Raw genomic sequence first — 18,258 nt, 5'->3', positions numbered from 1 at the left:
TAATTTGGAACCCATTCATCTGCATATATGGATGGATGCATCGATACTATATTAATTTATATATATTTGTAATTGGTCATCGATCGAGCAAGAAGGCAGGTTACCCTTTGCCTATGAATGCATGGCACTGGAGTCGTTGTGCTGCTCGGACATTGACATACGTTCCTAGTTCTCTCTCTTGGATCGATCGGATCTATCTATCGATCAAGCGGGATCAGGCAAACATCTCTCTCGTTTTATTTGTTTGTGTTTTGGATCTCTCTCTCTCTCTCTCTCTCTCTCTCTCTCTCTCTCTCTCTCTCTCTCTCTCTCTCTCTCTCTCTCTCTCTCTCTCTCTCTCTCTCCGATATGATCCATGCATGTAGTCTAGTCTGCTATGGCTGGCTGACTTAAGTTCCAGTGTTTCTTGCTATTTTGGTTTTCAGGCTACGTACATACTATTGCATGCTTGGCACGACTCTTCTACAAAAATGTGTGGTTTCTGTGTCTCCACTACTCACTTGCATTGTGAGGAGAAAAAAACAATGATAAGATGGCAATTAATGTAAAATAACAGTAATATAATATATTGGCCGCATTAATAAGATGTCAATGTAAATTATAGTAGTATATAATATAAAAAAAATCATGCGTTGAACGAACGAACTGATGTTACTAGTAGTTTTGGAACTGCTGGTCGATCCTTGGAAACAATGCACATGTTAGGAGCATATAATAAATTAACAAAGTTACAGTATTAGGATTGGAAACTTAACAGACGAAAGAAAAATCTGAATTCATTCATAAGAGCAAGAGCAGAAATGAAAGACTTTTTTTTTTAAAAGCAACCGATAATATTTTTTTAAAGAAACAGGAGGGGTAGCCCCTACTGATTTAAAATATATTAATAACAGAAGAAGAAAATGTTAATGGTATAACATAAAAAAAGAGAGCTAGAAAAGTATAACTGTACAAACTTTTCATTTGGGCAATTCTATGGCTGTAAAAAAGGATCTAATAAATAAATAAAGGTACAGTAAAAATTAAAATTTTCTTGTTTCAGACCATGACGCTCCATGCGTTGAGTCACCAGATGGATCCACGGGCCGTGCAATGAGTAAGGGCCTGGGTGGTCCTCAATCCGGGCTGGGCTGGATGCCTGCGTTCTATTCCTATCCTTCCTGTGTCTGGATGAAGAGAAGAGAAGAGAGCCCTTGCGGTTCACTGAGCGAGTCCTCCGCTCCTCCTCCTGCTGCTGCGGCGGCTGAGGCTTCCATCCTCTCCTCTCCCTCCTCCCTCCTGGCCTTCTCCCTCCTTCCTCTCTCTCCGCCTCCGGGCTCCCGTCCCGCCCGCCGATTCTCCTGCGCCCGCCAACACACCACTCCGGACTGCAAATCCAACACTTCCGCTTCTTCAAGGTAAGGCTGGGGGACAATCAAGTGAAGTGAGTTTCATGCTTAGGTTCCTCTGTTTATTAGGGATTCCTTCTTCTCCGTCAACTGTCATGCTACTCGGTACTCGCTCACAAGTCACAACCACATCTCAACTTGTTACCCTACATTCTGTACCTGGTACTATGTTTGTTTATTCCCTCTGCTTGGTACTGAAGACCACGAGATTTTGATTCTTCCACCACCACTTCCTAATTAAAAGAGAGAGAGAGAGTATAATTCCCCCCATGTTTATCCAAAATATGCTCTTTTTGTCATTTCAATGAGGTTTCATTTCCCTCCGTAGGGTTTCGTTTCCCACACCACCGCCAAAACTGTCCGCGAGTTACCCCTTTTTCTGAGGGTTCTTCTTCTTCACCTGGTTGGTTGGTTACCTTGCTGCAAAATTGCAAACTTTCTTACTCACTCCTACGGTACTGCCCTGCTCAATTCATACTTTTAATCATCACACCACATGCCTGCCCACTCAAGTATAGTTGCTTTGCATCGACTTGCCTCTGTTCGGCAGTGTAGTATTGTTATTATCTCGCAAAGAATGATGATGAGTCGGCAGTGCCTTTCTCTGCTTTCTGCAGTCCACTTTCTTCTTTGGGGACAGGAAACAGAGGGTTAGGGGTACTACATCTTTTTTGCTGCCTGCTGCTTACCTTTCTAACTTCCCACCTCAGCAACTAAATCGAGTTGCCTGTTTCAGATTTCTTTCTATATAACAAACAGGGTGGGGGGTTAATGAGATTCATGCCATTATAAATTTCATCACTTATAAATTTCACAGATTTGAAAGAAAAAAAAATCCGTTACAGAATCCATGATAGTGGAAATGTGGAACCATACTACAAATTTCTGGGGTTTTTGTAATATGGCACTACCTCCGTCCATAATTAGATGACATTTTCTCTTGTAATTAGTTACTTGTTGCAGTCCAAAAACGTCATCTGTTTATGACTGGAGGGAGTAGTACAGAATTTCATGATATTTCTATATGTGTTTTCTCCCTAATGGCATATTTCCTGTTTTATGAATAGTAGTGGCTTATTTCAAAACTGTAAAAATTTATGATGGTATTAATCTAGTTCATTCTCAATCACCCTGTTTAGCTTCCCCAACTTTGCTCCCTTGTTTCATTTCTTACCTGACATATGAAATTACCTGTCATGCGAAATATATTGCGCTCTATGTATGTGCTCATTTCCAATTTCTTGCAGCTCTAATGGCAAAAGAACAGGATGGATCCCCCAAGGTGCGCCACCCAGAATTCCAAAGGATGCGTGTAACTCTCACCATAGGTGTCATTGGCCTCTGTGTCACAGCGTACATTCTTGGTGCTTGGCAAGGCACCTCAAATGGCATTAGCTCTTCCTTAATAAGTACCAGAACCCAGTGCAAAGATCATGTGCGGTCATCTGGTGCTCGCCTGGATTTCCAAGCCCACCACCAGGTGGGCTTCAATGAATCGGCACTTGCGGTGGAGAAATTCACACCTTGCCTGCTCAAGTACAGTGAGTATACCCCTTGCCAAGATCCAAGGAGGGCTAGGAAGTTCCCAAAGAAAATGATGCAGTACAGGGAGCGGCACTGCCCAAAGAAAGAGGACATGCTCCGATGCTTGATCCCTGCGCCTCCAAACTATAACAACCCCTTCCAGTGGCCAAAAAGTCGCGACTATGCTTGGTTCAATAACATCCCTCATCGAGAGCTCAGTATCGAGAAGGCTGTTCAGAACTGGATTCATGTTGAGGGAGACCTGCTTAGATTCCCTGGAGGTGGCACCATGTTCCCACATGGTGCCGATGCTTATATTGATGACATAAATGCCCTTGTACCATTGAATGAAGGCAACATCCGAACTGCACTTGATACTGGATGTGGGGTGAGTGACTAGAGCAATGTTTCTATGATATTATCTGTGATTCCTTCTCAGGATCTGGGGATGATAGTATCTTTGCTGCTGTACAGGTTGCAAGCTGGGGTGCTTATCTTATGAAGAGGAACATCACCACCATGTCTTTTGCGCCAAGGGATTCTCATGAGGCACAGGTACAGTTTGCATTGGAACGGGGGGTACCAGCCATGATTGGAGTGATAGGGACTGAAAGAATCCCATATCCCGCTAGAGCATTTGACATGGCGCACTGCTCTAGATGTTTGATCCCATGGAATAAGCTTGGTAAATTTGTTTCCTTATTTGTTACAGCTTACAGTTACATTACATCGAACACAAACTGATTAAGATAATTCCACATGATTTGTCTGAACAGATGGCATCTATCTAATTGAAGTAGACAGAGTTCTTAGACCAGGGGGCTACTGGATCCTCTCTGGGCCTCCAATCCACTGGAAGAGACACTACAAGGGGTGGGAGAGGACAGAAGAAGACCTGAAGCAAGAGCAAGATGAGATTGAGGACTTAGCGAAACGGCTCTGCTGGAAGAAGGTCATAGAGAAAGGTGATCTTGCTATATGGCAGAAACCTATCAATCACGTAGAATGTGTTGACAGTAGGAAGGTCTATGATGCTCCGCAGATTTGTAAGAGCAATGATGTGGATTCTGCTTGGTAAGATTTCTGCTGCTTTTCTCTCTTTTTGTGAAGTGTTTGCTCAATTGGTTGCAGCAGCTCATCCTGATCTGAACAATTTAGGTACAAGAAGATGGACACTTGCATATCTCCTCTCCCAGATGTGAAGAGTGAAGATGAAGTTGCTGGTGGAGCCCTTGAGAGATGGCCAAAAAGGGCATTTGCTGTTCCCCCAAGAATAATTCGCGGTTCAGTTCCAGGCTTCACCCCTGAGAAGTTCCAAGGGGATAACAAGGTGTGGTCAGAGAGAGTGAATCACTACAAGAAATTGATTCCACCACTGGGCAAAAGACGATACAGGAACGTGATGGACATGAATGCAGGGATAGGGGGTTTTGCAGCTGCATTGATGGAGTACCCTCTTTGGGTGATGAATGTTGTGCCTTCAGGCTTGGCGCATGACACCCTCGGTGTTATTTATGAACGAGGGTTTATTGGCACCTACCAGGACTGGTGTGAGGCTTTCTCAACATACCCGAGGACCTACGACCTCATCCATGCTGATAAAATTTTCAGCAGTTACCAGGATAGGTAAGGAATATCTTTGCTGTTCAATTTTGCTCTAGAAATTTTCCTTCCTGCCTTCTTTGGTAATAAGGTTGTAACAAGTCCAGCTTATACAAGTAGATACTAATGATGGAGCAATCACAGGTGTGACATAACATACATCCTCCTTGAGATGGACCGGATTCTAAGGCCTGAAGGGACTGTGATCATCAGGGACAACGTGGAGGTGCTGGTGAAGGTACAAGCTATCACTGGAGGCATGAGGTGGAAGAGCCAAATTATGGATCACGAGTCCGGTCCGTTCAACCCTGACAAGATCCTAGTGGCTGTCAAGACTTACTGGACCGGGAAGCCAGTGCAAAAGCAATAATCGCTGCCTTGGTACTGTTCTTCATCTGCGAAAACCAAAAATCTAGACATGACTTGCCTGTCGGTTCAGTCTTCGTCGCCATTTTTTTCTCCTGGCTTCAGGATATCTGTATATAGGAGGCATGTGAACCGTGTAGCTGGAATTGATACCAAACATCTTCATTAGCCACATAGCATGTATGTGACACATTGCAATGGTGTATAAGATGTTCACTCATATTTTGATGCGCTATTGCAATCTAATAAGCTGATGCCTGATGTGACAAAAGGAGATTGTAACTGATAATATGTTCCTGTCAAAAATATGATGACAAGGTTGTGGTACAGACGAATTCTGTGATGAAGATTATACTATGGCCAAGTGCTGTGAAAAAAAAAGCATAAAAACTCTGAATCGAAGATAGCGTCTCCATGCAGATGTGTGTGTGTGTGCCCAGATAATCTATTTTGGACCATCAAAACAACCGTGTTTCCATGCAGATGTGTGTGTGTGCCCAGATAATCTATTGTACCATCAAAACAACTAAATGAGGGCTCCAGGCTCAGTAGGAAGCCCAGGCGGCTGCTTCAGGGAATGAGAGACCTGGAGGAGCAGGAGCTGATGCACCACCCTGATCAATGATACCAAAGTGTGCCAGAAGCTTCGTGATGAGGACGCCTGCGACGTACGACAACCCGGAACCGCTGAATCCAATGGACAGGTAGTAGAGGAGGGTTGTGAAGTAAGTCCTGGGCCTCTTAACATGCGCCTTTCCAATTGCGAGCAGCGCAATGCACAGGAGAGATACAGCAGCGACCACCAACATTTTGTTCTCCCTGTTGTCGCTTGTCCTGAATGACAGTCCGTAGATGACTGGTGGCAGCAGCCCGAAGAGGATGTATGACAGTATGGCTATCACCATGTGCAACTGGTACTTTGATCGCCTTCCCAGCTCTAGCCAGTAGTGCCCCACTTGCTCACTGTTTTCGGCTACATCTCCTGTGTTTCGCAGATCAGCAATCTGTTTGTGACAAAGGAACCTTCAATTTGTCAGATGTCTGTCTTGCATGGTCATCACAAAGAGATTGTCTAAAATTCAGGCAAGAACAGTATGTTACATTGTGGTAAATTACAGGAAGTCCGCCAATAAGGTTTGCTATGCCCAAGATGAATATATCCACTGCAGACGAACAACATAATAGCATTAAAACAAGGGGAATTTGGGCGATGCCATCCATTAATGCAAGAACCAAGAAAGAAACTTACAAGTCTTGGCACCACTTGCTGCTGCTGCTGATACAACTGAGAGGCTTGTGATTGATTCAACAAGGCCACCATACACTATTGCTTTCAGTATATCCCATTCATCCCTTGGAGCTGATGATGCAGGAACTGGTGTCTCAGCCTCAGGGACTGCCAATACTGTATGAGGTGGAGCTTCTGGCTCAGCTGGTTGACGAATAACTGAAGTTGGTTTCTCAACCGTCTGAAGTTGGTCCTCTCCTGCAGGCCATCATCATTTACTATATAAACAAAATAATCTCAAATACTGTGGTACAATACTGTATGAGGTGGAGCCAAATGTAGCTTAATTAATTTTGAGCATATGAACACTACATGTAAAATGAGCCTCGAAATACTGTGAACGAGATATATGACAAGCAAATACACCATACCCGGCAAAACTTTTATTGGGAGTACTGGCTCAAAAAATGGTTGACTGAAAAATGGGCTGTTATCAGAGGGTGCCGTTACACCTTCCAGAATATCTGTAACAAGAAAACAAAAATGTTACAAATGCAAACATGCATATTCTATTGACATAGTTTATACAAATTAACAAATCTACCTTGTTTTTGACCTAGGTGCATCGAATCAGTCGCAGTATCACCAGAGGGCTGCGAGAGAGGAATTTGCTCTTGGCTTTCTCCATTACGCTGCACAGTTACCACATTCCCTGCTTCTATTTGCGTGAATTCTGCATAAGAGGGTTTTTTTTTTTGAAAGATTAGAGGCTTATAATTTTTTGTTACTCCTTTTCATCACATTGTGATGCTAGGTGTCTTAAACAAACTGTGGTGCTGCAAGTAATATGTGTAAGTTAATGAGTCTAACTTCCTGATAGTTGTTGTCTAATTAATCAGACCTACCTTCTTTGTGACCTAGATGACTGGTATCAGTTTTAGTATCACCAGCAGGCTGTGAGAGAGGAATTTGTTCTTGGTGCGCTCCGTATTGCTGCACATTTACATGTACTGACTCTATCTTCGTGGATCCTGCATAAGAGGTTTATACTTTTTTGTTACTCTTTTTCATAACATTGAGGCACTAGCTGATTATACTAGTTCTGAACAAACTGCAACATGGGTAGTTAGTGAGGCTAAATTTCCTGACTTATTCTCTGGTTATTTCTAATGAAAAAAGAAAAGAGTGTTACTGCATTAAATAAGTATTAAGCTCCGTGTAACATGGTAATATCTTACTATTTCAGCAGCATTACAGCATTATTGTTTTTGTTATTAAGAAAAAACTTTAGAATTACTCCACAGTTTGTATGTAAAAATTTCAGACGACAAAACAACATGGTAGCTTTACTGGCACCCTCTAGGCAGCTATAGATTACTTGACATGCCAATAAAATTGTGCTTTCTTAACCCAAAAATATTATTATCCCATAGCTGAGTGCTCATGATGGCATGTTCTATAGAGAAACAAACCTGTCACAACTGTAGATGATGCATGGAATTTACTGAACGACTGTTTTACTTCATTCGTAGCAGTTGTAGTTTGGGATCCAGCTGGTGATGGTTTCTTCGATTGTTCTGCTGGTGTGTTGTCTTGAACTGAAGTTAGAGGATCGGTCCTCTGTGAATCACTTAATAATGGCTCCTCCAATGAATCTGTAACATACTTGTTGATCAGAACCTTAGCATGTATTACTACCCTTCAGAGTACAGTGCTCATCAAAAAGTTACTTAATAGTTCGTAACAATGCCATTGGTCGAGAAACTGTCATAGCACCAAAAGTAAGTATCGGATACCATAAAAAGGGGTACCCTAAGCAAGAACCGAAAAAATCACTTAGACCTTGTAAATAACGAAACCAAAAAACAACCGCAGGCAAACCCGCCACATCCGAGGCCCAGCTGGATCGTCCGGCCCACCGAAGCACGACCGAAGCAGGCTCGGCCCAGAACCGAAGCAGGCTCGCCCGAGGCCCCACGATACGAGGCCTCGGACGAGCCACCGATTCTCCGACCCGCCCGAGGCCCCACACCGCAAGACCTCGGACGAAGTATCGATTCTCCGACTCGCCCGAGGCCCCACACCGCAAGGCCTCGGACGAGGTTCCGATTCTCCGGCTCGCCCAAGGCCCCGCGCCACGAGGCCTCGGACGAGCACCCAGTTACCGACTCGCTCGAGGCCGGCTCGGCATCTACCCCGCCACCGCCGCCTTGACCGATTTCTCTAACAAGACGTCACATCCAACTAAAGCGTTCAACCACTCCCACAACGTCAGCCGCACGACGGCACAGTACAGCAGAGTGGCCGACAAGACGGAAGTCACATTAACGCCCTGCCACCCAGGATAGGACGGGGCGGGGGTTACCGGCCGCTGTGCTCGGCACTGTGCCCACGGCTGACGCCCGTGCTACGCTGTGCTGCCTAACCCCTGCTCCAAGGACAACGCGGCGTGGAAAGTCACGTCCGAGTCCCTGTAGCATCGGAAACGACGAGCAAGGCCATCTGCTCCCTCCGAGCCTCGGCTACCCGCTTCCGGGCTCCTGTAGCATCGGGACTCGCGCCCGCCGAGCCCCCCACGACGGTCCAACCTCTGCATCGACTGGGCCTCGGCTCTCTATGTTGTCAGCGCTCTGGGATCAGCACGTCACCCGCGGTACGCGCCATGCCCTGCGTCAGACCGCAGGAGCTCCCACGTCGTGTACAGGGCCTAGCTCCTGTAGCCTCGGAATCAGCGTACCCACGCCATCGCCTCAACCCGGCCTTGGCACTCTGCACCGGTCAAACCTACAGTGACCAGCACGTCTCCAACAGAAGAAGGCACGCCTGCGGGGCCACCACAGGTGCCCCCACGTCGCACAGGATCGGGCGTGACCGGCGCGTCACTCCAGTGCACCGAAGACAAGACCGCTCCACCGACCATACCGCCACAGTGACAAGCAGCAGGGCTCGAACATGCCGCCCCTGCCAAAGAATGCCACGTAGCTAATACATATACCGCCCCTGTGCCTCCCTTCGACTATAAAAGGGAGCGACCAGGGCCACTTCTAGGGACGAAGAAGAAGAACACGCGACCCGCACAAGCGAATAGAACACAGACTTCTTCACCGCGAGAGATCAACATCTCAAGCAACCCACACTACTCTACGCAGAGACCTGGGACCGGCTCCCTCTCTCGCCCAGCTTGTAAACCCCTAGTACAAGCACCTCGGTGCAAGGAATACAAGATCGCTCTCTCAGACTGGACGTAGGGCACCTATTGCCTGAACCAGTATAAACCTTGTGTCTCTTTGCATCACCATCCGGCATTAGGGGCACGCAATACACTTTCACTCGTTGGTTGAGGACCCCCCCCCCCCCGGTCCAAAACACCGACAGTAAGACACCAATGCTATAATTCCTTCATGAGCTTCTGATGGTAACGAGCAGAAAAAAAAACTTATAAAGAGGAACATTTGCTACTCTGGGAAAGCCTGGTAACTTTTTTTCGTTAAAAAAAAAGCCTGTTAACTTTTTTTTAACAAATAAAGCCTGGGAACTTTTAAAGCATGGTAGATTAAACTATAGTGCAAATCAACCTGGGTTTTGTACTACAGTAATGCTACTAGGAAAACACCCTGAAGTACATTATACATTACAATACCTGCATTATTTGATGGCTTTGGACTATCTGCTGTCTGGAAACAAGAAAGAAACCAACTTCCACAGTTTTCAGACGTCTGTTGTGAAGCAGAAGAATGATGAATTTGAACTTGTTGGTTTATATCCCTCCTTTCAAATATACGGAATATATTAAAATTGCAACCTGGTGGCAACAGAAATATTAAACTGGCACATTAGAAATAATATCTACTAGTAACAACTGTAGAAGCACAGGTACATGGAGTTGTGATTAAAACTAAGATAGGAAACTACAGTCAACACTGAGGTGTCATAGCACAAATACCTAAATATGTTTTATGTATTTCATTCTTCCAACAAGAAACTTACTTATGTATGGATCAAATCATGCAAGGCTTTCAGTCTTGTTTCTTGTACAGTTAAGGTACCCATGTTTAATTAACCATGATCTACATATCTCAAACTACAGTAGAAATAATTTCTAATTTATTATTTGTAGATCTACAGCCATAAGTACTCATGTACTGACGCTAATTGAGCTTAATTGAAAGCATGATTGCCTGGGAGAAAAAGACTAAAAAATATAAACGTTCAGATGTAAATAATAACTCAGATATTAGTTGATGAAAAGGAGGAAGGCACATATAATGCGTGGTGGCAAGTTAAGTGATACCTGTTGGGATGAAGAAAGTGAAGCATGACAAGCATCTAAATACTTCGGGCGAGTCTTCATCCACTGTTTGTCTTGGAACATTGGCAGAAGGCTTTACAAGCTGTGGTCTTTTTGGTGGTGCCTTACGTGCATCTGGTCTTACTGTTCTCTTTCTCTTTTTAAGGATGACCCTTCGAGTTATGCAGGATTTGCAGTTGGGGCAATAGAGGTCATGGGTTTCTTGCTCGTCCAGAATCTTCTCAAGATCATACTCTTCAACTTTCACTTCACCCTTAGTGATCATTTCATCCTTCTCAACTTCAATTTCATGAACTTCAGATGCAGTCGTGCTGCCACTGGAAACGTCAACAGAACCACTCCAGTTTGGCAAGATGTGTCTAGCATCACGGATGGTTGTAATCAGTTTCAGTCCATCTGCAATGGTCACGGTTTCACTGCTGCTGGAGATCTCATGCACACCATTAGAGTGTAAACCATTTTCCAATTTGCCATTGTTTGAACTGTAGTTAGTTTCTTGAGTCCTGACGTTGTCCTGTTTCTCAATCTCTTTGCCTTGTGCACCTGAAGTTTCGTTTGCGTTTTCCTTTGGGCCACCAACTTCTGTAACTTGGTTCTCAGCACCTAGTTCAGTAGCATGACCAGAGACTGAAAAGGAAATTAAAGTAGCGATGTCAGTACTAGCTGAAACATTGAGAAGCTACTCTTTTGTTTCTCATATGTAGAGATTCCGTTTTGTGCAGTAAGACCTTGGGAGAAGAGGACAGGGCATGAAAAGAAATGAAGCCGGACTGAAGAAGACATGAAAAGAAAGTTTGAGAAGCTGATCGCTAGGTAGTATAGTACCCATCCTACGTTTGTGAGCATTCGAGACTAACCTCTGTGTGGAGAATAATATAATGGTTTGTTGTGAACTAACGAATCAAGGTTGCTGGCAATTATGCAGTGTCCCTGATGGTCGAGGATATCAACTGTGCATGGACCACTCAAGCGGTGCGTCCAATCGCAGTGCCGGCACTTCCATAGACCTTCAGTCAAGAATTGGAAAGGTAATTTTATGATGTGCTGTCTAACCTTGCACGAAGTTTGAGTCTGTGAGTAGAAGAATTTATCTGCAACCCTGTTTTCTTTTCTTGTGCAGCACTGGAACTAAGGCCCTGTTTAGTTCTCAAAAATTTTTGCATAGTACCCGTCACATCGAATCTTGCGGCACATGCATGGAGTACTAAATGTAGACGAAAAAAAAACTAATTGTACAGTTGGGTGAGAAATCGCGAGACGAAACTTTCGAACCTAATTAGTCCATAATTAGACACTAATTGCCAAATACAAACAAACGGGCTACGGTACCCAAAACCAAAAAATTTTGGCTTCTTAACGCGGCCTAACTAAGTGGCTAGTAGAATAAGGAAGGAGCTTTTGATTTGAAAAGGATAGGCTGTAGATAGGGATGGACACACATCCTAAAACCTACCTTGGGCGTCCTTGTAAACAGACATTAAGAGTGTCTTGTCGAAGGTGGGCTAGGCTACAGTAGAGTAGTTGCGAAGAAAGAAGGAAAAGATGAGGACAGGAAGTAGGTGCAGATAGATATGTGATCGTATATAAAGATACGTGTTACTAGCTACTCCCTCTCTCCCAATTTATTTGTCGTTTTCGATTTTCGTGCCACAAGTTTGACTCGATTTATAGAAAATACTAGCAACATTTGTATCTTCAAATAAATTTATTAAAAAACTATATTCAAAGATCTTTCCGATGATACCAATTATGTATCATAAATATTAATATTTTTTAATATATATTTTGTTAAAATTGTTTCTCAGGAAGCGAAAGCGACAGATATTCTAGGACGGAGGGAGTAGTGTCCAAGCGTAGCGTATCTACAAGGCCACCGGCATAGGTGGTGAGGACTGAATAAAGCTGAGAGAGAGGCTTCCAAGTTCCAAATGAGGCGTGCGTTGCAATACAGCTAAAGTTTGTTTGCTTGCTGCAGGCAATGCGACGAAATGGAAGCTGTGGACAGGAATTGCGAGGAAGCCAACAAGTCAGTCTGTACTGCACATTGCTGATCTCGTCCGGACCCAGCGCAGCGCAACGCAGGAAAAACATGTGCTCCCCGAGTCCCCGTGAAGAATTGTTATACATACTTGGTATATCTTTAGCATGCATTTTCTTGTAAATTGTAATGATTTATATGAAGAAAAGGAGAGGAACACAGACAGAAGGCTCGGGTCCAGTATCTAATCTGTGTGCAAAGTCCACCTATCGTTAGATACTTTGATGGAAGCCTGACCACAGGTGATAGTGATAGCCTCATCGTCAGAGAAATTAAAGCAGCAGCAGCAGCAGCAAACATACTGGTTGAGTTGATACAAGGCAGCTCCTCTAATCTATCAGTCAAAGAAACTGAACGATGGAATGATAATCCCTAATAATTTATGCTAATTTGTTTCAAAAAAAAAACTATGCTAATTGTGTTTTGCTTTGAAGCATGAAAGTTTGGCTTGGCAATAATAATAAGCAGAAAGTGGTGAAAACGAGTGGGGGCAATCAATAATGCAGTGCAGGTGCAGCAGAGGTCCGGTACAGGAGCTGAGTGAGAAGGACTGATGAAGGAGTACAACTCTGCCCTTGTTTAGCCCTTGTTTAGTTCGCGAAAAGTTTTCCCAAAAAGTGCTATAGTATCTGTCAAATCGAATCTTGCGGTACGTGCATGGAGCATTAAATGTAGACGAAAATAAAAACTAATTGCACAGTTTGGTTGAAAATTGCGAGACGAACGTTTTGAGCCTAATTAGTCCATGATTGAACACTAATTGCCAAATAAAAACGAAATTGCTACAGTAGCCAAATTTCGCACTTTTCGCGAACTAAACGCGCGCTTAGTTTCACCTCAATTTCCAAAAAGTTGCTACAGTACCTGTCACATCGAATGTTTGTGGCCCGTGCATGGAGTATTAAATGTAGACGAAAAGAAAAACTAATTGCACAGTTTAGTGGGAAATTGCGAGACGAACGTTTTGAGCCTAATTAGTCAATGTTTGGACACTATTTGCCAAATAAAAACGAATGTGCTACAGTAGCCCTAAATTCCAAATTTCACGCACTAAACAAGGCCTCTCTTGGGTTGGAATTGGATGGAAGTGAACTCAGGTCAGGAGAGAAATAAACAGTTGAGGCAGTGGGGGTCCCTCTACCTGATCTACCCGATTCCTATATTGTAGTACTACCGTTAGGCCTGGTTTAGCCTCTAAATTCTAAGTTTTTTCACTCCCTCTATATCACATCAATTTTTAGCGGCTTAGCATTAAATATAGGTAAAAAAATAACTAATTACACAGTTTAGTTGAAAATCACGAGATGAATTTTTTGAGCTTAGTTGATCCACGATTGGACAATATTTACCAAATAAGACGAAAGTGCTATTATTCATCGAGTTTGAAATTTTTTGCAACCTAAACATGGCCTTAGTCTGATTGAGGCAGGCACCAAAATCCCTATCCCCCACAGGCCACAGGACATTTTTGAGGGGAAAAAAAGGGAAAAGAAACAAGAAGACGACGACGAAGAAGAAGAAATCTACTGAAAGCAGGGAGGAGGAGGAGGAGGAGGAGGAGGAGAGGAGGACATGGAAATGGACAGAGACTGCAGTCTGCAACTAACAAGTAACAACTGCAATGAGAGGAGGGGAGAGGAGAAATGCAGACCTTGGGTTGGATCCAAGAAGATGCTCTGGTGGTGAGGGGCCTGGGCCTCCTCCTCCGCTGCTGCTGCGTCGGAGTCGGAGTGGGAGTCTGAGTCGGTGTCGGTGTCGGAGGGCTCCAGGTCCTGGTCCACCATCTTCGTCGTCGTCATCTTCTTCTTGTTGCCGTCCCTCTCCCTGTCCCTGGTGTGCAGGAGGGCGGAGGTGTCTTCCTCTTCTTCCTCCTCGGCCTCCATGAGGAGCTGTGGCTGCTGCTCCTCCTTGAGCTCCAACGGCGGCCTCTCCACCCCCATCATCTTGTGTTATTGTAGGAGTGAGTAGCTTGGAAGGAAGGTCTACAGGTACAACACGTCCAGTAGATGTAGATGTAGATGGAGATTGAGATGATGCCTAGATTGGATGGAGACGAGGACGGACATGGGGTGGGATTGCTTTGCTTCCTTTATACTGGGACTAGGAGGCGGGGATGGAGGAGGTGTCCGTCTGGCCGAGCAGCAGCAGGAGAAGCAGAGTCGTGGTGCGCGTGAAGGAAAGAAACTGAACGAACGTGATTAGCATGGCTGGCGACTGCGCGTGCAAAGTAAACGGAATGATTGATTGATTGATTAATCAATTAAAGGGAATTAATGAATAATGTCTTGTTGGGCTGTCATCAGCCGAAATGAAGACGACGACGACGGACTCGGTGAGAACCAACCGGGAGGCGGGAGGAACAAGCCGCCGCTGGCAGCTGCTGTAGACTGTCACTGTGCTGTGCAAGCGCACGCAGGGAGGGAAACGAAACGAACGCAGGAGGGAGAAAGAAAACGTGGCATCCATTGGCTGCCTGCCTGCCGTGTGAGTGATGAGAGCGTCAGGACTGAGGACACACGAGACTGACCTGCCTGACGACACCAAAAAGGGAAATCGCTTGCACTTGCACTGCAGCTGCACTCCCCTTCCCCACAGGCCACAGGTCAGGTCAATACAAAGATACTAGAGTAATAATATACTACTAGTATAATAATTAATTGATACTGGTATTGGTTAATGGTTGGACCAGCACAGCACAGCACTTATTGGTTTCAGGCCGACGTACACTCTCGAGTATACTCCGATCCTACTTGCAACAAGATAAGCCCTTGTTTAGTTCGCGAAATTTGGATTTTGGGTCTACTGTAGCACCTTCGTTTTTATTTGGCAAATAGTGTCCAAACATTGACTAATTAGGCTTAAAACGTTCGTCTCGTAATTTCCCACCAAACTGTGCAATTAGTTTTTTTTTCGTCTATATTTAATGCTCCATGCATGGGCCGCAAACATTCGATGTGACAGGTACTGTAGCAACTTTTTGGAAATTGGGTAGCAACTAAACAAGGGTTTGATAGCAATAACATGCATCTTGAAAGAATTGAATTGAATCAGCTAGCATGCATGTTCATGTTCATGTTCCCTTCCCTCCCTTCCTTCTCAATTCTCATGCATGCATGTTGCAACCGTGCATTATTGCCTGCCGGTACTGTACGTACTCCGTACGTGCTAGTTAAAATTGTGTAAACTTCATGAGTGGGATTAATTCCTGGACTGTTTCTATTGTAACCGAACAGGCCCTAGAGAAGCAACTTACGTGTCCTCAAATAAAGTTCACTAGCTAGCCCTCCGTCCTCCACGTTTAATTTAGCTGCCGCTAGCACTTCGAATTCAAAGATGACCGACAACGACCATCAACGGTGGTGATAACCCTCAGTAATTGACTTTAGGTCCCGTTTTACGGTACAACTTTGGAATCGAAACCATTCTAATAATCACAATTTAGACATAGATCAAATAAAGTTAATATAGCCATGTGTGGAATATACTCATATCCTGTTCTTGGTTATTACATGTGGGAGATACTTATTTGTTGTAGTTCTATACAGAGGATCGAGCCGAAGAATGTGCTATAACTTACAGAGCAGAAACATACCATGAGGATCTATGGAATCCATTTCTATCCCTCGTCCTATGAATTTAAGATAACCTTATATCTAAACTTTAGAAAGTTATGGAATGTGTCAAATTTCAAACCAAATATATAACCAGCCTAGATCATACAGTAGATTACAATTCCTCCAAATAAAATGGTCCAAACGAAACCTTAACCTAAATTGAGCATCTTCTTCGCCTCCACCACCACTCAAGAAAAAATATACAAAAAAAAGCACGCAACAAAGAGGAGCAACAATTCTTTGTCAAACAGAATCATCAAAGACAGACCAACGGCACTTGCCAACTAGGACATGACACATGGATCCGAATACACTACCCAATCGTCGGCCCAACGCCTACTTCATAGGTTGTGTTTCGAACTTTTACTTCATATGTAGGTGGTGTTTCAAACTTTATTTCGACGATGTGGCCTCTTGTCCAACGTGAGAGCTTCCAACTTAGGGTCCCGGTAATCGCTTTTAGTCTCCCTCATCCTCCTTTGGCAACCTCACCGGCGATGAACTAGAGTGGAGGCCCACCCCTCACACATTTCTACAGCTATAGATATAGTCATGACTTTGTAGTTTGTCATGTATGGGTTCTTCTAAGTGGACACACGGAATTATTGATCGAAATAAATGAATGTGGCCAGCTAAAGTTTGTTTTAGTTGACAATAGCATATTATTGCATATTATATAATGCAACGTGATCCTGAAAACAAAGGCATCGATAGTTTATAAATGTGTATATTTGTTATAGCTAAATTAAAGATCTTTCGATCGAGCTGTCGCTAGTGCAGGTAGGAGTTGCCGCCATGTTAGATGATTGTCCCTTCCATCCATGATATATATATGATCTCCGATCGATTTGTATTGGATATATTAGTATACATTATTAATTATAATATCCAACGACTAGTTGATAACGTGCTCGCCAGCATGATACGATGATAATCCGTACTTTTCAGCTTGTTTTTTCAGCCCCGTTCGTTTGTCTTATAATACGTACTTTTCAGCTTGTTTTTTCAGTCGGAACAGTGTTTTTCTCTCCCAACAAATTAGCCGGAATAGAGTTTCGGCTTGTTTTTTCAGCGAAGCGAACGGGGCCATTGGCATATATGATCATGTCATTGTCGTTCGTTGAAAATAAAACACAAAGTTTAAGGTCGATCGACGATGGAACACAAATCATGTATACATTTGTTCACAATTGTGTCAATTTGTGCTATGAATATACGTGCATTATTGTAAAGCTAGAGTTTCCTTTAGAAAAAGTAGGTATAGGTATAGCCGTGCAAAGTAGGAGTAGTATAAGCGTGCATATGCATGTGTCATGTGTGGACACACCTGACCAGACGGATATGCATGTGTCATGTGTGGACACACCTGACCAGACGGATGGATGGATGGATGGATGGATGGATGGGCATTAGCTGTACGTACGATAATCATGCATGCACATGGATTCATACATGTCTCCGACTAATCCAGCTAGCTCATAATTAACCAATACAGAAATATACTCCATTTTTTCTAAAGTATAAGTCGCTTTGACTTTTTTTTATACATCCATTTTACTATGCATCTGGATATAATAATATGTCTAGATACATATCAAAATGGATGAACAAAAACGTCAAAGCGACTTATAATTTGGAGCGGAGAGAGTAAGAGAGGCTGCATGAACATGGGGGGCGGAGAAGACTAAGAAGAGAGAGGGAGAGGAACAATAATAATGAGAGGTACAGTAGGAGGTAGCAGCAGGTTAACCTAACTCCAGGCCTTAATCAGCTACGTATAGTACTACGTAGCATCAACATCTACACGTACTCCTAGAAGCCAAGGATTAGCTTATTTGTTTTTACGTTACAAGGTCAATGATCGCCATTAATTATTTAGATTTGCCTACACACAGGATGGAGATCAAAGATATGCATGGTAAATTAATGTTCCTACGACTGCTGTAATAATATATTTTTCAAACCTTCGGGACACGTCGCATGGCCAAATCTTCATATTATTCTACTGAATCCAAGAAAGAGGTTTTTGCATGATACCCCCACAACAAACACACGCAAACCAACCCACCCACAGTCCCACACACCACACACACACTGACACACATGCACATCTCTCTGTATATAAGCATGTATCTCTCCTTTCACAAAAGAAAAAAAGGTATATACCCTCCGCTTTTAATTACAGTTCA

At 43.7% G+C, this 18,258-nt stretch overlaps 2 protein-coding genes across 3 annotated transcripts; one reads left to right on the top strand and one right to left on the bottom strand.

The window, feature by feature from the left end:
• Positions 1 to 524: 524 nt before the first annotated feature.
• LOC136529882 (probable methyltransferase PMT17) lies at positions 525 to 5,207 on the top strand. 2 transcript variants are annotated; one of them, XM_066522929.1, is made up of 7 exons: positions 1,469 to 1,550; positions 1,717 to 1,791; positions 2,636 to 3,300; positions 3,387 to 3,597; positions 3,689 to 3,986; positions 4,071 to 4,538; positions 4,659 to 5,207. In XM_066522929.1, exons 1-7 carry the CDS (start codon positions 1,484 to 1,486, stop codon positions 4,882 to 4,884), a joined length of 2,010 nt encoding a protein of 669 aa, XP_066379026.1. In that variant the 5' UTR covers positions 1,469 to 1,483; the 3' UTR covers positions 4,885 to 5,207. The 2 variants fall into 2 exon arrangements, with proteins under 2 accessions (XP_066379027.1, XP_066379026.1); XM_066522930.1 differs by lacking the exons at positions 1,469 to 1,550; positions 1,717 to 1,791 and adding an exon at positions 525 to 1,397.
• LOC136529881 (membrane protein of ER body-like protein) lies at positions 5,144 to 14,615 on the bottom strand. Its single transcript, XM_066522928.1, has 10 exons — positions 14,107 to 14,615; positions 10,400 to 11,044; positions 9,749 to 9,910; positions 7,581 to 7,763; positions 7,014 to 7,139; positions 6,713 to 6,841; positions 6,540 to 6,632; positions 6,130 to 6,366; positions 5,982 to 6,043; positions 5,144 to 5,884 (listed from the first exon to the last, which is right to left on the bottom strand). The coding sequence occupies exons 1-10, from the start codon at positions 14,396 to 14,398 to the stop codon at positions 5,426 to 5,428; spliced, it is 2,388 nt and encodes a 795-aa protein (XP_066379025.1). The 5' UTR covers positions 14,399 to 14,615; the 3' UTR covers positions 5,144 to 5,425.
• Positions 14,616 to 18,258: the final 3,643 nt, after the last annotated feature.

Source organism: Miscanthus floridulus, chromosome 19 (genome assembly GCF_019320115.1).
Source record: "Miscanthus floridulus cultivar M001 chromosome 19, ASM1932011v1, whole genome shotgun sequence".
In the NCBI taxonomy this organism is placed as follows: domain Eukaryota; kingdom Viridiplantae; phylum Streptophyta; class Magnoliopsida; order Poales; family Poaceae; genus Miscanthus; species Miscanthus floridulus.
This window is presented reverse-complemented; position numbering and strand designations above follow the sequence as displayed.